At 36.4% G+C, this 19,225-nt stretch overlaps 1 protein-coding gene across 3 annotated transcripts in view; it reads left to right on the top strand.

The window, feature by feature from the left end:
• SKAP2 (src kinase associated phosphoprotein 2) overlaps positions 1-19,225 on the top strand; it is a 119,487-nt gene that overhangs the window by 82,243 nt on the left and 18,019 nt on the right. For all 3 annotated transcript variants that reach the window (XM_064704522.1, XM_064704521.1, XM_064704523.1), the window contains one exon: positions 19,072-19,140. In XM_064704522.1, the coding sequence (XP_064560592.1) occupies positions 19,072-19,140 (69 nt within the window). The remainder of the gene's footprint in view (positions 1-19,071; positions 19,141-19,225) is intronic.

Here is a 19,225-nt window from a genome sequence, read left to right as displayed (position 1 = left end):
AACAAAAGAAAAACAGCTTTGCAAAAGTTCTTGATTATAGACATTCAAGTACTAGGAGAAAGGTTGCTGTTCTTTATTAAATTTTAAGAAGTTGTGGAAAAAAATCAAATTTTCAGTTATCATTAGTTAACAAGTGATATGACAATTATTAATCACTTTGTATGAAATAGAGTTCTATACTCCTTGCTGTTTGGAGCAGTGCAATTATCAGCAATAATCTGAGAGGAAAAATTAGTTGTTGCATGTGATGCTCACTAACCTTCTGTATCTATTAGGTAGAATTTCCTGACCACTGGAGAAAAGAACATTTTACACTTTGTCTTGATTTTCAAATTAAGGTCATTTCAGTGAATAAAGGGTGAAATAAACAAGGCTGTCATGAAAATGACTGTCATAAAATTATAAGATATTAATTTATATCTCTTTAGGAGCTGTTTTTTGGGTTGTTCCATATCTTTGAATTGTACCTAGATTACTTCAACACAGAATGCATTTTCTGCTGAAGTGACATGCAGTGTGTCATGCACGCTGAAAAACTCTCTGCAGTGAATATAAAAACTACATTACTGGGCTTAATTTTATAGCTACAAGATACATGCAAACCTTATTACAGTGCTTTTTGGATGTCGAGGTTCTTACAGAATGAGGATTTGTATGCTCGCTTATGCTTTTGTTAAAAAACTCTACATATATCCTGGGATAAATTACTCTTTTTTTAGCTTCAGCTACCTTATCTGTTCATTTGAATGTCAGATAGTAAGTAGATCTGGAGCAGTAACACATAAAATACTGGGAGAAGGGATTGGTTAATACAGACTTTGAGTTCTTTTCTTCGAGCTCTGTCTTCAGTGAATTGCTGCCTTGGTGTGATTCTGTAGGAAATTAGAGTATTTTCACTTGCATCCCTTTTTTTATGACAATTTTCTGGGAGCTGCTGTCTCCTAATGTGGCTAATAAACCTGAAATGTAAAAACATCACAAAGAAGGGGTAGTTCAAGAAATTTAGTTTCAGTTTTTAGTTAATTTATTTCCTTGTGATCTTGAAGTGTGCTTCATTTTCATATTATCAAGTAGAGATTATCTTCCTTTATCTCAGTCTTTTTCCATCTCATCTATTTGAATTGTGATCTTCTCAGGAAAGGCCATTTTACTTCTTACAGTGGAGCTTTTAGTTTTGACTCCGATGTGTTGACATAATTAAGTAAAAATAAAGCATAAGTTTGCAATAGGTTTCTGGTGATTACTTAGTCCTTTTATCATATACTTAAAATGGAATTACAGACTTATGACTCTGAGACCTTAGAGCAGTCCTCTTCTTCATTCATATCATATTGAAGAGTGTTAGATGAAATGCTGGTTGATAAACCTCACAGGAGTAGGCTTTATTTATTTTTTGTGTAGCTGTTCATCTAAACTTGATGGTAAAAGAGTATAAAAGAGTACATTCCAGTTTGGTTCATCTCCTTTAATTAGACCTGATTGGTTGCATTTAATTACTCTTGGCTGTCCTTCCTATTTTCCCAGGTAAGTGAATTACACTTTCTTCCTTTCATGGTCAAAGGTGGAGCATCATTATCCCTGCTGTTACCTGGCATAATAATACAGAACAAATAAGAAATCTGGAATGCCTGCTAAGAGAACAGAAAAAAATTATTTGTACAGCTGCAAAGCTATGCTAAGCTCTGAAATGCAGAAGGCAAACATGCTAGATCCTTGTGAAGAGGGAGAAGAAATTAATCTCCACTTTGTTTTTATCCTCAAAGCATATTCATGTTAGAGGATTCTAATCCTCTGTTTTCACAGATCCACTAGCTTTATAAATATTGAATTTCAGGTGCACAGCTCATTGTACTATGTTATAATTTATTTGGTTATAATTTGCATTTTCTCAAGTAAGTAAAATTTTGCATTTCTGTGGTTTTCCAGTGTTTTTATGCCAGCATTTTAGAAGAAAATTAAGCGAGTTCAGTTGATAATATTTAGTTTGGTATTTGAATAAAGATTTTTTGTATTAAAAAAAGCATGTTGATATTTTTGCATGGTTTTGAAAATTGGGAAATTTTGAGAACTGTGACAGTAATCAGACTGACACTGTATTCTCTAGCTATCTCATTGCTTAGCTATTTTTTTCTCCTGCTAGTGACAGGAGACAGTGTGGATGAATTTTCCAGGCAGAAGCTGGATATGTTCAAACCAGTATCCAGAATGCCAACAGACTATTAGCCTAAAGCACAGATTTCAGTGGTATACACCATGTACTGTCTGCTGGCAGCTTGATAGTTAGGAGGGGTACAAAGAGGTGTAGGAAATTTAATCTTTTGATCTGTTAAGTCACTTTCTTCTTTAATAGCTCATACAAATTCATATTTACCATGGAAGGATAATTTTCATGGTTCTCAGTATTAGTCAGTGTTTTGCTGTGGTTATTCAGGTAAAGTAAAAAAAAAAATCAGAACTTTCAAAGAATTCCCAAGTTGTAAAACTTCCCTTGGAAGATTCTTCAGGAAAAGAAATCTTTATGCTGTCTTCAGCAAACTAGGGTTTAATCTTGTTGGTTTTTATATATCCAAATCTTGTTGGATTTAATAAAATCATGGAGGGAAACTTGGCTAAGCAAAATGTAAAATTTTGTTAATAAAGGACCATTTTTCTTAATTAGCTATTTATTTTCTACCTTAGTCACTATATATAATTTTGCAGTCCACAGCTGAATGTTACAAGCTATAACATAGCTTCTGAAACTGTAGTATTAAATAACTCTTGTGTTCTGGGTGGAGCTGAATTGATGCATAGAGTTTCTAGCTTAGTGGGATTTTAAACAATGGAGTTGTCCTTGTCATAAAACAGAACATGTGCCAGCTTTAAAGTTGTTCCCTTCTGTTACAGCCCTTGAAGACAGAATTTTTTTATTAACTTGAGGTTTCAGTGACATAGTTTTAAGGGCCTTTAGTATTGTCTTCTGTGGTTTCACATCTGTGGGAAGCACATACCCAAAACTGCCATGCCAACTACTGCCTTCCCCCTTAATCCTGTCTTCAAACTCAGCTCAGTTTGTGTGCTGTCTACCACACTCTGGCCCAATAGGAAATCAGAGGTGTTAATCTAATCTAACATCTTGATTTCCAGTTTTGTGTTGGCTTTTTTCTTTTGTTCTCTTTCTCCTCACAAACTGCATTATAGCAGTACTTTCCATGGTATGCAGTATAATTTCCATTAAAATGATTCTAAAGATAAGGTTTTCTTCTTATTTTGGTTGGACTTATTTGCTGCATGGAGGTAAAACTCCCTTACAGAGCCCTTACAGAGCTGATAAGGTTGTAAATCCTGAAGCACTGTCATGTGCCATAAGACTGGCACTGGGGCTTTGTGTCATCTCTTCTTAGCCTGCCCATAACACAGAGAACTTTCAGGTGAGAAAGAAATGAGGATGGTGAGATCCAGTGCTGTGATGATCTCCAGCCAATACAACTTGCATCAGTTCTTAGTTTTTGGTAAATTAAACTTGAGGATTGATTCAGTCTGTGATTGAGCACAGGGTGATGGGAATGGAAACCTGGTGTTTGTCTTTTGATTCCTGTTATCAGTCTTCTCCCAAACTGTTTGTCAAACCCAGGTTTTGGGGCAATAATTCTGTTTTGCAGCATAGTTGGAAGCTTAGGTAGGGAAACCCTGTAACTAAGGCAAAGCTCAGGGAAAGGTAAGGAATGTCTTAACTTTCAGGCAATGAGTAGTGTGCTGTGCAAAAAACCACTTCAATTTGTTTGCTTATTTTAAACAAAGCATTTTAAATAGTTAAAAAATTACATTGATGTTGTTTCAGAACATTTCTGACATTGAATATGAAGGTAGAGAATGAACATCCTGTTTCCTTCTTATGATTGTCTCTTTAATCAGCTTTCATGGTTTATTTTTTTCTAATGGTAAACTGCTGCAGTTAGGCAGCATAACAATACCATCTTCATCCTTTCTTGCTGGACTGCTACAGTTTTGAAGAAGCAACTTTTTTTATGATGTTGTACACTTTTCATGAGCATGAGGGTGGGAGAGGGGAAACAACATGTTCTCCAATTTCTCCGTGTTCTCCAATATTCTCTTCTTGGAAAGAAGTAATGATTATGTAGTGGAGTTTAAGTTTCATCTGTCAGTCATGAACACTCATGGCATATATTTGTTTTCTCAAGATATAATGTCATATATATTGACTTCTTGACACTAGAAGCGAAGATTTCACAGCACTGTGTTAATGAAAATTCTTTTTCAGGACACCTTTGCTTCTTACAGCACAGTCAGGGTGTGTGGGCCAAAACACAGCGTTTGGTGCCAAGCAGTCCCAGGTGTGCATTACAACTGCACAAGCAGTTCCTAAAACCAGTAGGCTTAAAGAAGAAACTGTTAATTTGCCCTTGCAAACCAGAAGAGTAGGTTTAAGTCAGCAGAGACATGGGTGATTATGGAGTCTGAGATGTTACCTGTGATCATCAAGATTACATATCTTGGCACATGGTCCAAATTCCTTGCGGTGTTTATTGCTTGCCTTCAGTAGTTAGGGAATTCTTTAGTTCTCATCCAGAAGTTGTATATAATGCTGATGTGCTGTCATTTTTTTTTCCACAAAAAGAATTCTAAGTGCTTTTAATTAGCAGATGATTTCAAAGTATAAAATATAAGTAGGGTCAGGAATAATTGAAGTTGAAAAGACTTGTGTGTAAGATCAGCATTTTTGAGGACAGTACTAAATATAAGTTTTTAAAGTAATTTCTGAAAGTTTTTTTGAATAATTTCCATGAAAACATCTTTCAGATTCAAGAACACAGCAAGGGATTTTTTTTTCTTTTAAAACAATGAGGATTCTACAATATATTTTTCCAAAAATATGATCTCAGAGTTCTTAAGAGGTACTGTTCAATTGTTTAGCCAACATATTATTGTATAAAGGGAGTATTTTTGCACATACTTTCTTGCTGATAGGTGAAGTACCAGAATAAGGACAAGGGGGTGCTACAGTGTTCTTACTCAGCTGTAATTCAAAAGCAATTAAAGTAATACAAGAACAGTGAAAAGCAGACGTGAACTATGAATTAGTGTAGAGAGTAATAAAGGAAGAAATTTATTTTTTAGGTCTAAGACATGTTGTTTTGTTGTCTTGATCACTGGGATTTGGAATCTGCTAAGTGTCAGACATGGAAATGATTGAAAGGCAATCTCTTTTAACTGGATATTGTTGAATCCCAGCAGCTTTGATGAAATGGAGCCATGTCAGAATTCTGTCACTCTGGGTTTTGAGGCAATACTCTTATGGGATTTATATTTGCCTTGAAGTTATCCTTCAGCTAGTACTAAATGCTCACAGAGACATTAATTATGAATTCAGAAAAATATTTAAAGACATTGCATCCACAAGGTGGTTAGGAACTTGATACCTGGACCTCAGCTTTTGTCTGCTACAAGAGCTTGGGCATTATCTTCAATTACTGTAATTCTACATCTAAAGAGGGAGCCCTTCTTTCCATTGATGTTGGGTGTCAGTGATGGAAGAGGACGTAAGACAATCTGGTGTAGCTGAAAAGAGTGAGATGTCCACTGAGTGGGAAGTGGCAGGTCTTTGTGAGGAAAAATAAGGTTCACAGGCTCTTCTGCATTTCTTTTAAAGTGAGTCTAAAGTGGCCGTCTGTGAACAACAGGTGGCCCATAGCTGTCAGAAAGCCTACTGTCCATGGTGCAATTCACCTCCTGCTCCCTCATCACTCACTTCTGCAAAAGTCAGGAGGCAGTAAAAGTGGAACAATAACTGAGTATTCATATTTAGTCTCATTTTCATGAGAGAGGTATATGGACTGGTTGGACTTAGGGTGGGTCTGATAATGTTCTTTATTTACATTTTATTCAGTGATATACCTCTGCTGCAGAGCATTTGGTCAGTTGCAAGATTCAAAGCAGTCAGTTAAATTATCTACAATAAATGGAAAGTGTGTGCTGTTAAGGATAGCTATTTGTTCTCCTCCCTTGGAACTGCATGAGAAACTCATAGTTTTCAGATGTTTCAGGCTTCATAGATTTCAGAGTTTACAGGTGGAGAAAATAGAAATTATTTTCCTGATATTGTGGTCAACTCTTAGAGTACATTGAAGGAGTTCATATGGGAAAGGCTCTGTTTATCAAAGTCTCACATTAGCAAATGCTGGATTTTATTTATGTATTTCAGACTTTAAAAGAGAAGTACCCGAAAATCCAATCAGTCCAAAAACCTAAACCAAAGCCGACAAAAAATACACCACTAAAAATCCTGGTGTCTAGTGGCATATTAAAACTTACTTGCTTAAAATTAGAAGACATATGAAAAATGGAGGTACTTTTAATCATACTTTTCTATGTTTAAAGAACTCCTTCAAAAAGTAATTAGCTCACAAATTATTGAAATGAATTCACTTATGGAAAGTTGTTTTATTGCAGGTACTGGTCAGTAATTTTGATTCTATTTTCAGTGTACCAGCATTAAACAATGACTCTATTGATTTGTAAAACCAGTCTGATGTGAACAGTATGTGACAAAAACTGTTTGTTATTAAGAGACAGAATCCTGTCTCAGAAAAACTTGTCATTGTGTCAAGAAAAAAGTCACACAAAGTAATTTTATTTGTATCATAGTTTTTTCAGTGTTGATTCTGTTTCTGGCAGCTGGCTTCATGTTAAATGTGAACAAAGCTTTGTTATGCATGCATGTCTTCAATGGGTTGTGGACCCAAAGTATTTTCTTTTGAAAGCAAAGTTTTCTATGGTGGCACTGTTTTAATGTAATTAAGCAGTGGAATACACTTTATGTAAGCATTCAGAGAAGATGTCTTGTTATGTGAGCTAGTTTATTAAACAAAAATTTGGGGAGTTGCTGCAGTTTATTGTTAGAAGTAAAATTTAAATTTTATTAAATATATTTATGGAAATAGAAATAAGTATCGGGTCCATTCTACTGCTTGGGTATAAATGTGATAAATACTATCTAGATAGATCAAAGAACCTTAATTTTTTGAATTTGTGATGAATGACTGCATATCAGGCTATTAAAACCATTAGATAGAGTATTTTGAGAAACGAGCAACCAGAGGTTATATGGTGCCTCAGGCTATCGCTTCTCAACTTTTCTGGTTTCCACAAGGTAGCTATTAAAAAACCATAATTTGTACAACTGAATTCTCAAATAAGATCCAGCAAGGTGGGCTCTAAAGGCTGAATTAATCATTCTGTTACTGTAGATGCAAATATCTGATTTGAATTTTTCAGCCTTAAGAAATGCATCAGCATAAATCCTCTTGTAAATGTCTTTTCCTTTCAGTTTGCTACTCACTTTTCTTCCCACTCTCCTCAAAATGGAGGCATTAACCAAAGAAAATACTACCAATTAACCAGAGTCTTGTGAATTTTTCTGGCTGTATGCATGTATATCTGATTTGTTTGTGTGTTGGAGTATATTGTGTTTGCAATAGATGTCATGTTTAGTTTACACATATATAAAGCAGGTAACACAGGAAAAGGCTGCTTGTTTCCTTGTCTTGGCTGCTGCTCCCTGGGCTGGCTACAAGTTTTTGAAAGAAACAGGATGGTTGCTCCTAGGAAAGGAAAATGGTCAGCAGGGTCCAGCTCCTGGACCACATGGTGGACCAGGCAGAGAGGGCAAGATGTCGCAGTCTGCTGTGCCCTAGAGGCGACAGAAGGATGCTCCAGGAAAGTGCAGGGTGCGGACACACAGGTAAGCTTCAGCAGCAAAGGGCAGAATCTTTTCTTAAGAAGTCGGAAGAGACTGAGGAAAGTTTTTTGGCAAGTCAGTGAGATTTGTGTTAAATGGCAAGATAGGAAGACAGTCTTCTTATTGAGAAAGGGGATGGTTGTCACAGCGGATGTTTTGTTTCAGTCCTTTTTTTTTTAAGTCTTAACTTTTCCTCCACCTAAAAACTGTGTTTTAATGAAAACTAGTTTAGGATCTCTGGAATTTACAATAACCTTAAAGAAGATGTTCCAATACTTCCATCTTTGGGTTGTGGAAGTGTTCTGTCTTAGCAGTCTGTAACAATTATTCTGTCCTTGAATCTTAACATAGAACTGGGGATCAAAGGGAGGAATTGCATTTTCAAAAGAAAGCATTATCTACCGGAAAGCCTGTGGATCCTAGCGTGAGGGTCGTGCTTCCATTGTCCTAAAATATACTAACTGAATTTATCTTGTTTGCATACACCACTCAAATTTTACTTCCTTAAAAATTAAGGAATATTGGGAAGAAATACTTTGCTGTGAGGATGGTGAGGCACTGGAGCAGGTTGTCCAGAGAAGTTGTAGATGCCCCACATTGCTGGAACTGTGTTAGGGTGGGTTGTGTGCAGCTTTGAGGAACATGATCCAGTGGAAGCTGTCCCTGCCCATGGCATGGGTGTTGGAATGAGATGTCTTAGAGGTTATTCCTAATCCAAATGATTGTATGATTCTCTGATAAGAAGTGGCACATTTCCACCAGTAGATGTTGAACAGCAGTTTCAGATAAGTCAGTTAACAAAAGTTCAAGACAGGTATGATTTTGTTATCACTTCCATACAGGTCATAAAACCTATGTAAACCTGGATAAACTGCCTATCTCAGACATACAAGTAGTGCTCTTACAGTGCACCTGGGACTGTGTTGTGTTTCTGGCAGTCCAAAAGCACCATCTTGTAGTGAATTCTAGTAGTATGGAACTCCAGGAACCATCGGTTCTTTTGAGATACATCTGCATGCCAATCCCACACTGACCTGGGGAGCTGCCTGGGGAGCAGTTGTCATCTCCTGCATATGAATTATTGCCATGTCCCAGTGTCCTGCCTCTTCTCTCTGAGGTGCATTGTGGCTTGTGGTGTGTAGGGCCAGTAAGAGCTGACATCTGGAGTGGTGGGTCCCAGTATGGACCTAATGTATGAGAAATGAAGAATGGGATAGCATTTGTAGAGATTAATATGGGACTGTTATCCCTAATGTGATACTTGTAAACAGTCTGCATTGCAAGTGTAATTTTCTGCATATTTCTCATTTAACCTGATACTAGTGAATCACAGCAATAGCATTTTCACTTCATTTCATCATTTTAGTTGGAGAAAGGATTTAGTGTAGTTGACATAATTTTGTTTAATGGCCTGGCCCATAAACAGTGGAAAAGAGCAGTAGTGAGGGTTTGTTATTTTCAATGAAAATACCCATAGGGTGAAAACTGCTGAAATTTTTTTTGTCAGTGTGCAGTTAGTGATCAACACAGGGAATGCAAAAATGTCCTGGTATAACATTTTTAAAGGAGTTACAAGAGAAGCATCTGGGAGCCAGACTTAGCTTGTGGAAACATGCCAACAACTGTATTGTGTTTCATTTCCCTGACATGAGCTATGCCTTGCCTTTTGTCCCTTTTTTGAGTAAGTTCAGGAATCATACTATAAATTTGAATACATTAACCTTGCAGATTATTATAGGATATTATGTGGTTTGAGCAAGAGGCTTTATGAATTGTATGTATGTAAATTTTGTGTCAAGTCCCATTTGTCATAATTAAGAATATGTAGTTTTCAGAAATGGCTTTTAAATTTAAGACTTGCTGCTGATCAATGATTATGAGAAACTTTACTTGACATTTACAGACTTTTTCTATCATATAAATTTGAGCTTGAGAAATATAACTGCTGTACACGGTTGTCAAATAACAGTGTAGTACAGAGTTATACAGTATAGATTAGTTAATTGAATATTTGATTGCTAAATGTATTTACATTGGGAACTATTTATACTTTCTATGTAGATTTTAACAGCCACCACATTTATTTTAGCAAAACATTTTAATTATAAGGTTTATAAAATGTCATATTGAACACTTAAATTATTTACATAGCTAAGAGCTATTACAGGTTGAGAGAACAAACAAATTTATTTTAGTTACAGTGAATTAATATAAATTTTTCTTATGTTTAGAAGAATATTCTTATGTACATGCCACACATATTTAGGCAAGCAATCTCTAGCACAGATTCCTGTGAACCTACAACAGAACTATGGAATAAACTTAAAAATTATTGTTTGTTCTGTCCCTTTGAGAAACTAATTTGCATTCTGTCCAATAATGGTAACTATTTTTTTTGCTAGGGTGATGGGGAACAGAGAAGGAAGCATTTTTTGTTCATCAGACAAATAATTAGATGAGCATGTAGAAACACTAAAATCCAAAAGATTTTCCTCTACATTGTTGAGACCTGTTAAGAGTAGAGTTATAAAATATTTTATTCTTTCTTTAAATGTTTAAGTATGGATTTATGTAGGATGCCTATGCCCTCAATTTGGGAGGCCAAAATTGAGGCTTTAGGAACAATTTTGGAAGTAGAGCCAAAATTGTGCTTTTGTTGAAATTTAGCATGAAACTTTATCTTCAGAGATGCTTCTGTTTAGGTGTGGAAGTTGTTACCTAATATCTTGATCAAAAAAATAAAGGTAAGATTAAAAAAAGTACCTAGTAAGACTTGAGGAATTTCTACTGAGCTGTATTTTGTAATCACTTATGAAATTTTCACCTTCTTTGATGGCCTATCAAACAATTTTTTGATTTCTGATTTTAATATATTCTGACCAGTTCACTCAGCATATAGCATTAGACAAATACTTGATTTCTGACAAAAAAATGCCGTAACAGTGACTTTATTTGTAAATACAAAGTGTCTGTGAATATGAAAATGGGAAATCAATGAATGAGTTTCTGGAAGTGGATCTCTATAATTTCTTTTATTCTTCATTAGAATCATTGTGTGCATATCCACGATGAACTTGCTTTGATGACCTTTATCTTTTCTCTTGAGAAGAATTACTGTTATCAGGTCTTTCTTTATGAGGAAATAAAAAGGTCAGTGCAAAACCCATCTCTTATTTCTATGCAGCGCACATTGGACTTTGGCATATTTATATTGAATTTTGTTAATAATAATTAGATAATTTTGTCAAATAAATGTTAATATCACAAATTTAGGCGTTCTAAGTGGTCTTCCCTGGTAGATACTCCTGCTTTATCTGCCTTTTTTTATATCTCCTCTCCTCCAAAGCTTGCTATTGGTGTAACTGAGATTTGACATGCTTCTCTTTCTCCTAGTTCTGTCAGACTAGCAATTTTTTTCCTACTTTAACTTTGAATTGAAAAACTCTTAATTCTTTTGCATCTATGTTACCCCCCACCCAAAAAAAAAAAAGAAAAAAAGGAATGTAGAGTATGTAAAAAGATTTAGAAGATTCTGTTTGGTTTGATTTGATTTGGTTTTAATCAGAGATTTTAGATTATTTGTTGTTTGGAAGACTAGTGCAAGGAAGTGGCCAACCAAATTGAATTGAGCTGTCACTCAAAACATGACTGAAGATTGCTTATTTGCAAGGAGAGCTCCAAGCAGGAAGCTGAGTTCATGAAATCTTAATATATTCATAACTAGAACTGGGAATTGCCTGCACCTCTGTGGATTATTCAGTTGTCCCTGTGATATATTCTGTTTGGTCATTCAGGTGATTGAGAATATTTTTCCTGCCATTTTGACAGCTTTTTCTTAAAATCTGACGGGCCTTGTGAAGCCCTAGACACAGCCACTTTCATACCAACAACTTCTGTGTTTGGTAAATGTACAAAATTGTGGGATCTGAAGAGGATATTGGCTGTGACTACAGAATGGGGCAAAGGCAGGGAAGCAAAGTTACTGGAATATTTGGTACTGGGGGAAGGAAAAAAAAAGAAAGAGGAAAGGTGCTAACATATATTTAGGTCTCAGCAAGTAGAAAAGGTAAGTAAAGCAAAGCATTCTCCTAGATTTCATGAAAATTGGTAAAAGGCTCAGAGTAAAGTGTGAAGATCCACTTAGCAGCAACTATGGATGACCTTGCCAAAAATGGCTTTTGTATTTATTTTTTATTTTGTGTGTGTGTGTGAGAGTAGCTGTTTTTCCTCCAGAGATGTGCTCTTTGATCACTTGTTTCTTGTTTTTTCCAGTAAAATAGTGAGAGGCCAAAAAATATGTTTCATCTTTTAAAAATGTGATTTTTTAAAAAACCATTGTGCTACTATAGTTCATGTGAATTCCTGTGTGTGTGGTAATATAGGAAAAATGTGGTGTCTTTTTCACAGATGTATTTAGAAAGAGATACTTTTTTTCTCTCAAACAGTTCTCCAAATGCACTCATTTCTTTCTGTTACTTCTCTCTGTTATTATTCTTCATAGCAACAGTTATATGATTCAAATGTTACTCTGTTCAACACTAGAGAATCACAGCCATAAAGTGTGTTTGCTAGTTGTCCTTAGTGGGACTGGGAATTTTTTTTTCACTTTACTCTTTAGTTTAACAAATGCTGTAACTCCAAAATACTTTTCTTAGGGAAGGGGTGTTGTGTCTGCTTTTTGGTTTTGGTAAAGCCAGACCACTACATGTGCTAAGATTCACTGGGTGGTGCCACAGAAAGGTTGTTTTGAGAGAGTTTTTTTCTCCTGCAAATGTCTAAATGACATTCCACTACTCCCATGTGACTTCTCCTTCTCTTGCAATAGTGATCCTGAGTTAATTTACAACAAAATCTACTAACCTTTTCTGTGAGGATGATGAGGAAACTTTCTTGAGGTCTTCTCAACAGGAGGCAGTGCTTCACTGAGCTGAGCTGGCTGGTTTAGTTATTGCTTAGACAACTGGGAGTAACAGTGGTGCACAGTAGCACCTTTTAAAGATAAAAAGAGAGCAACTGAGGGAAAAAAAGTGCAGGATTTCTCAAGGAGTACAGGAAGCCTCACATCTGGAGACTTGGCAAGATCTGGACAAAACTGAGTAATTTGAGCTAATCCTGTTCTAGAAAGTCATTAGCTTTGGCTGTGTCATACGTGAGCTATTAAAATGCACAGGCCCTTTTAAACTGCTGAACAGTTTAGTGTGCAGTACCAAAAGAGGCCAAATGTTGTTTCCTAGAAACCTGATCTAACTTTCTGAGTTAGAGCAGGGTGTTAGACTGAGCAATTTCCACAGATCCCACCTCTCCCAAAGTCATTTTGTTATTCTAGCCTTTTCACTTTGTAAAGCCAGTGCTACTTATTCAAGGCCATTGAGAAGTCAGGACATTGTTAATATTAATAGCAGACTTCTTTTACTGTCTACTGGTTGGGAAGAGTGGTGTGTATATTTAACCTTACTTTAGATAATGGTTGTTTTCAAAGAGCTGGTTAAAACTTGTGCAGAAGTGTTAGCTGGAGGTCCCATCCTGTTTAGATGGTGGTATATTTGAGTGAAACCTTTGCCTCCATCTTGGAGTCAGACTTGGATCACCATGTGTTGGGAGAAATTTGGGTTAGGAATCGGCATGGGTTGTTGTCAACTAAAACTGAAGCATCTCAGTATGCAGATAATTTTTCTTTAAGATGTATTTTTATATTGTTCATAACCCAGAGATCTCTTTCTGTATTCTTTTGGAATACAGTTCTGTACTGCCTGTTTCCCATCATATTTCTGAACACAATGATGACCGTTTAGTCAGGTGCAACTTCTGCTTCTGCTGGCATATGTTGATGCCATCTTGTCTGCAATCCCAGTGTTTAGCCTGTGTTTGGGGACCTGTTTCTATCATTCTGCTTGTGTTGTGGAATTGCTTTTTTTTTACACTCAAGTTTGCCAAATAGGAATATAACTTTTTTTGTTTGAGCTGTTGGGTGGCAACTAGCTGACCCATAGCAGTTGCAATAAAATGTCCTCTTTTCTGTCATGGTAAGAAATTCTCACATTTATTATCTCTTCTCTAGCAGACAACTTGTTTCCCACTTCTCTCACTGTCCTGGAGGCATTTTCCTTCTCAAACCATGCACTGTTGTACAGTCAGGTGGAGCTTTAATAAAACAAGAGTCTGTCTCCCCGTCTCTGCTGCCCCCAAGAACTCACACTATGGCTAGACAATAGCACCTTCAGCAGCCTTTTCCAAACTGCTTTATTGTTTACAGAGTACACTAGGCTGCTAATTGTGAGGTGAAATGTCAAGAAGCTTTATGTAAATCTTCCAGTAAACTGCCATGTCCCAGAGGAGCTGGGGGAAAGGGACAGATCTTTGGGAATATTGGAGGATTATCAAAGTTGGAGTTTTGCTAATTGCATTTGAAGGTCTCTTTGTACAGATAGATCTCTCTCATATATAATGGGTGGATCTGGAGTCTAAATGATGCCAGAGATGAAAATCCCTTCCATTATAAATACACAAACCAAGGCAAGTAAGCCTACTAGATTTTCTGTGAAGCTGCTTAGGCTAAAACACTCTAAAACTTTGGGTGAAGTGTACAGGCCTGTACAGGTGAGAATGCTGCAGAGAACCCCATCCCCAAGGCTGGGGAGCACTGACCTCAGGTAGGGCAATTTGCTGGCCCTGCATAAAACAGGGCATTAATACTTATTCCTTTGACCCAGATGGTCACCAGACCTCACAAATGCTAGCAGAAGATGTCAGTTTGGCCAAACTATATAAACAATCTTCTTCTTAAATTTTGTGGATTTATTGCTGCTTTTCTGGAAATATTAAATGTTTCTCTGAACAAATACTCTTGTTTTTAGAAAAGCCAATTCTTGCTAATTAAAAAAAAATGTAGCTGGGTTGATTTATGTTTCTTATTAGGGTAATAATCCATCTGATATGGGGGGTGGATCAATTCATAAAACTGTAAATTCTGGGCAGAAAAGATTTTGACTCTTTCCCATGGTAAGCATTTATTTGGGTTACACATTTCTTGTTTGCATTTGTGTGGAGTCATTATTTGGCAGCAAAAAAACAGCGTGGAGTGTCTTGGTGTTAACATGCCATTATTTCTTTTACTTCCTCTTGGGCAGAACAGTGTAGACCTGTGATACTCAGTGTCAGCGGAGTTCATGTACACACCTAGTTTTTTTGCATGCATCTGTTCTCCCTGCCAAGTACAATAGTAAAGACACTATGTAGTTTTTTAAATTGTTTATTTAATAATAAAAACTTTTTGTGGGGTGTCTATCTTACAAGACTTGTTTGTATGCTTATAACCTTCTGACACTACACTGAAATTTCAAATGAAGAGACATGAATGTGCATTACAAGTGTCTGATTGCTTGTATCATTATGAAATAGATGAAAAATTAGTTCACTGCAGTACTTTTTATCTGAACTGATCAAAACATCTTCCAGTCATGTTGCTAACAATATGTGATAGGAATAATAACTTCACTTGTTGTCATGTTCCGTGCTGCAGCTGAGAGGCATGTAAATACAAGCTGCTTATTTGCAAGAAACTTCCAGATTTGCAATATGATTGCTATGGAAACCACACAATGAGAAGCTTATAACCATCTGTGTGGTTTGGTAGATTTTGCTGCATAGCTGAGCTGGTTTTGTTTACTGTAATCAAAGCATTGAATAGAATACATTAACTCACAAACTGGGATTATTCAAGGTGTAAACTAGTATTGTGCAATGAGAATGTGTCAGAAACTATAAGGCAATAGAATACCAAATAATAACTGCATTACATTAGAATCTAATGTAAAAAAGATGGTTAGGTAACATGTTAGTAGAGGAAACTGCTAAATTTATGCATGTTTATCATAGAGATACCACATTCCATTGGAGGAATGCACTGTTCAAGCCAAACTTATCCATTTTATACTTAAGTAGTTCAGTCTTTTTTCCTTCCTCCCTTATGTGGATTTATATAAAAAAAAAACCTCAGCAAATGTAGGGTTCATTGTTCACTTTTAAAATTTTGTAGATGGTAGAATCATATGTGATTAGGTGATTATTTTTCTGTTTTTTCTTCAAACTGCAAATTAAATAAGTAAATTATTTTTAACAACTTCGATGTACTAACTGAAGAAAAACTTTAACAAATATATTTAGTTCCTTGTTGCATTGTCACAAGAATTTTGTAGGTTGTTTGCCATTAAGGTCTCTAAGTATCAGCATAGTATGGAACATAATCTGTATCTCAGGAGTTCTTAGGATCTACAGCTCTGAAAGGGTTCATTGGTTTCGTTAGTGTAGATTAGTCTCATTTTGACATAGTGAGAAGGTGGAAAAGAGTATTTTCTCTCTGCAGTGATAGTGATGGTGTGAAGAAGATATACAGATGAAAAACTGGAACAGATTACTTTGAAGGTATGCATGACTCCTTATGCACAATATCTTAAAAAACCAGAAGTATTTCTACTGTATTTTTAAATTTGATTTTTAATCTTTTGGCTCTGTGCCATGTTGCAACACAAAGTTATGCATGTTGCATCAGACTGCAGCTGTAATTCCTGAGGTAATCGAGGTTGCTGTGTTTAAAGGACACCGCCTGCACGTAGTAACTGCTTCAGGCCGTAATATCAGAAAACATGAGTTAAGAACCACAGATTCTCTTTTACTACCCTAAGCCAAGCCTACTTCAACTGCTCCACTCTGAACATAATTGCATTAGCAAACAGTGTGAACCATTTGCAACAGATTCATAAAGCAGAGGTTTGTGCCAAGGACCTGATATTTGTTGTGCATGTTTCAGATGAGGCTTCCTATGCCATTGCTTCAGCCTGATACCATGGACTGAATGGCCATTAGCAGCTGGACCATGTCCACCATGCCTCTGGAGTGCCTTTTCCAATCTAATTGTACCTGCAACTTTGTCCTCTCTGTGACAACTCTGTAGTGTAAAGCAAGGTGGGATGACTGGGGATGGTTGAGCTCCAAATCAGTATACAAATATGGTGAGTTTTTTGCTTGACCTGGACACCTTTTGGAATTCAAAGAGCTTTGATTCAGAAATTTTCATATTGACCAGATGTGGATCTGGTCAACTCTTGTTTCTAGGAAATAAATATTTCAGAAGAATACATATATTCTAAATATTTTCTGTAAAATCACAATGCAGTTTACATGTATTCAGCAGTACCTTACATGTATTCAGCAGTCCCTTACAAAAAAGTCTCTTCAAACCTCTGATGCTGCATTACTTTAGTTGAGATACCCTCTACTGGAGTCAGTCCTCAGTTTAAACTGGTCTGATGACCATGACAAGTGATAGAGTTAAAATCCATAGGACATTCAACACAGCAAGTGCTTTAGGTCCAAACATTCAGTAACAAGGAATATTAACATCTGTTTAATGAAAGAATAATACGATAGCCTGTGTGTTGGATGAAGGTGTTTTTTTCTGGGAAAAGGGAGAAATTCTAGAAAATGTGACTGATACTGGGGTACTACTCCCTGTGAGGGGTGTAACCATGGTAGGGAACCCACAGAATGACAGTGCCTCCTAGTGCTCTGGAGAGCACATAGGGATGAACTTTTGCCATTTATGCTCCAATTGTGAGTTCTTAAAATAAACAGATGAGCATACTTGGAAATGTGTGACAAATGTTAATGCCAAGTAGGGGAATACATTTGAACATCTGAATGCAGTACATAGTTTAGAGTGTTTTGTGTGTACTACAGCTTCAGATTTCTCCTGATCTATTGCTAGGATTTTTTTTCTTGTTCTTTTTCCACCCCACCTTGGCTTAAAAAATAGCTTATATTAATCTCTACCAGATTTTTAACTAGTCAAGATTCAAGAACAAAAAATCTTATTGGCTTAGTAGGGCAGAATTTCAAAGCTCTTTGTAGAGTGAATCTTATGTTGTAATTGTAATATTTGTAGGACTGTGTATAGAGGTTAGCAGCAATTATGCATACTCATTCCAACAGGTCTACTCTTGTGCTTTAAACATCTGCTTTAATGTTTGCAGGAGCAGTCTTGTGGATAGATTAAAATTTTACAAGGTTAAAAAATCCTTTGAACTTTTGATATAAAATTCATTCTTTGTCAAAGTGAATGGGCAATTACATAAGAGTTTCACAATGAGGAACATTTTAAACACTGTGAGTGATTCATCTGTTGTCTGTCATTTGTAAAATATCAAAACTAGTTGCTGAAATGTATATCTTAAAAAGAAGCTTGACTATCTGTATATGATGTGATGAGTAGCAAAGTCAGAGAATTTAAATGTATTAAAAGTCCAATTCACGTTTGAGAAGTGGTTTTATCAATATACTATTTCCTCATTCAGTACAGCAGCCTTGTCAGTTTTGATATATTGTAAATGCCAAGATAAATTTGTTTCTACTTCCTTATGAACCTAAAGACAGGATTCAACTAAAAGTTTGTTTCCCTTTTTTACATCATCAGCAGAATTGTTGACTGGGAAATACAAGGAGCAGATCTGGTATCCCTGTACTGGGAAATGTGAGGAGCAGATCTGATGTCCCTGTACTGAGTAGAGTGTGGATTTACTCAAGTGAGGGTCTGGACTTGAGAGAGTTCAATGTCTGTGCCAGACAGGGAGGATGGAGCACATCTTTCGAAGTTGCCTGTGGGGATTTCAGACTGTTCCAAGCCTGCTAGCCAGAAAACATGCTTTAGAGCTGATCACTGCCAGGTTTTCTCTTTTCTTGTCTCCTAAACTTACCCTAAGTCAGTTGATAGAGTCTGGCTTGCATAGAACATGGTCAGGCACAATGGGCAGGAGTAGTGAAGGGCATGGTATCTGTAGTGGCTGTGTTCCCATCATGCAGGTGTTGAGCTACTGTGTCTGTAGGACAGTGTGGAAGTAAGATTTCATCTGCCTTTGTTGCATACTGCTCTCTACAACTGAGTTATTGCTTGGGCTGGGGAGGCTTTTTCACACCTTGGTTTCCTTTTCTTTATCCTTCTCTGGCAAGAAATCTATGCAGTAAAAGAGGACCCTCATTTTAATTGCTTCAGAATGACTGAAAATCAGCAGAACTGCAGCTCTATATGATTGCATTCAGACCAGAGTGAAAAGGGAAACAGATGTTCACAACTGAGATTTTAAAAGAAAGCTCTTGGAGTGTTTGGATGGATGGCGGAAACCACAGAAATAACAATGTTCCAACTTCTGTATAAGTGCAAAATAGTAAACAAGGCTTACAGTCTGGAAATACAGAGTGTGTTTTTCAGGCTGATGTGGGCTGTAATTCCTGTCAGCTGAGGTGGCCCTTCAGAATTTCATTTGCAGTTATGTGTTTTGCAGAAGAACGTCTTTCTTCAAAAGCTGAAGTGCCAAGCAATGAGAGCCAGGAGGAAGTTACCACTGATTCAGGTAATTAAAACCTTTCCTCTTTTTTTTTGTGTATACACTTTCTTTTTACCTTTATTTTCTTCTCTCTTCCATTTGCTGTTTTAAA

Source organism: Zonotrichia leucophrys, chromosome 2 (assembly GCF_028769735.1).
Source record: "Zonotrichia leucophrys gambelii isolate GWCS_2022_RI chromosome 2, RI_Zleu_2.0, whole genome shotgun sequence".
Taxonomy (NCBI): domain Eukaryota; kingdom Metazoa; phylum Chordata; class Aves; order Passeriformes; family Passerellidae; genus Zonotrichia; species Zonotrichia leucophrys.
This window is presented reverse-complemented; position numbering and strand designations above follow the sequence as displayed.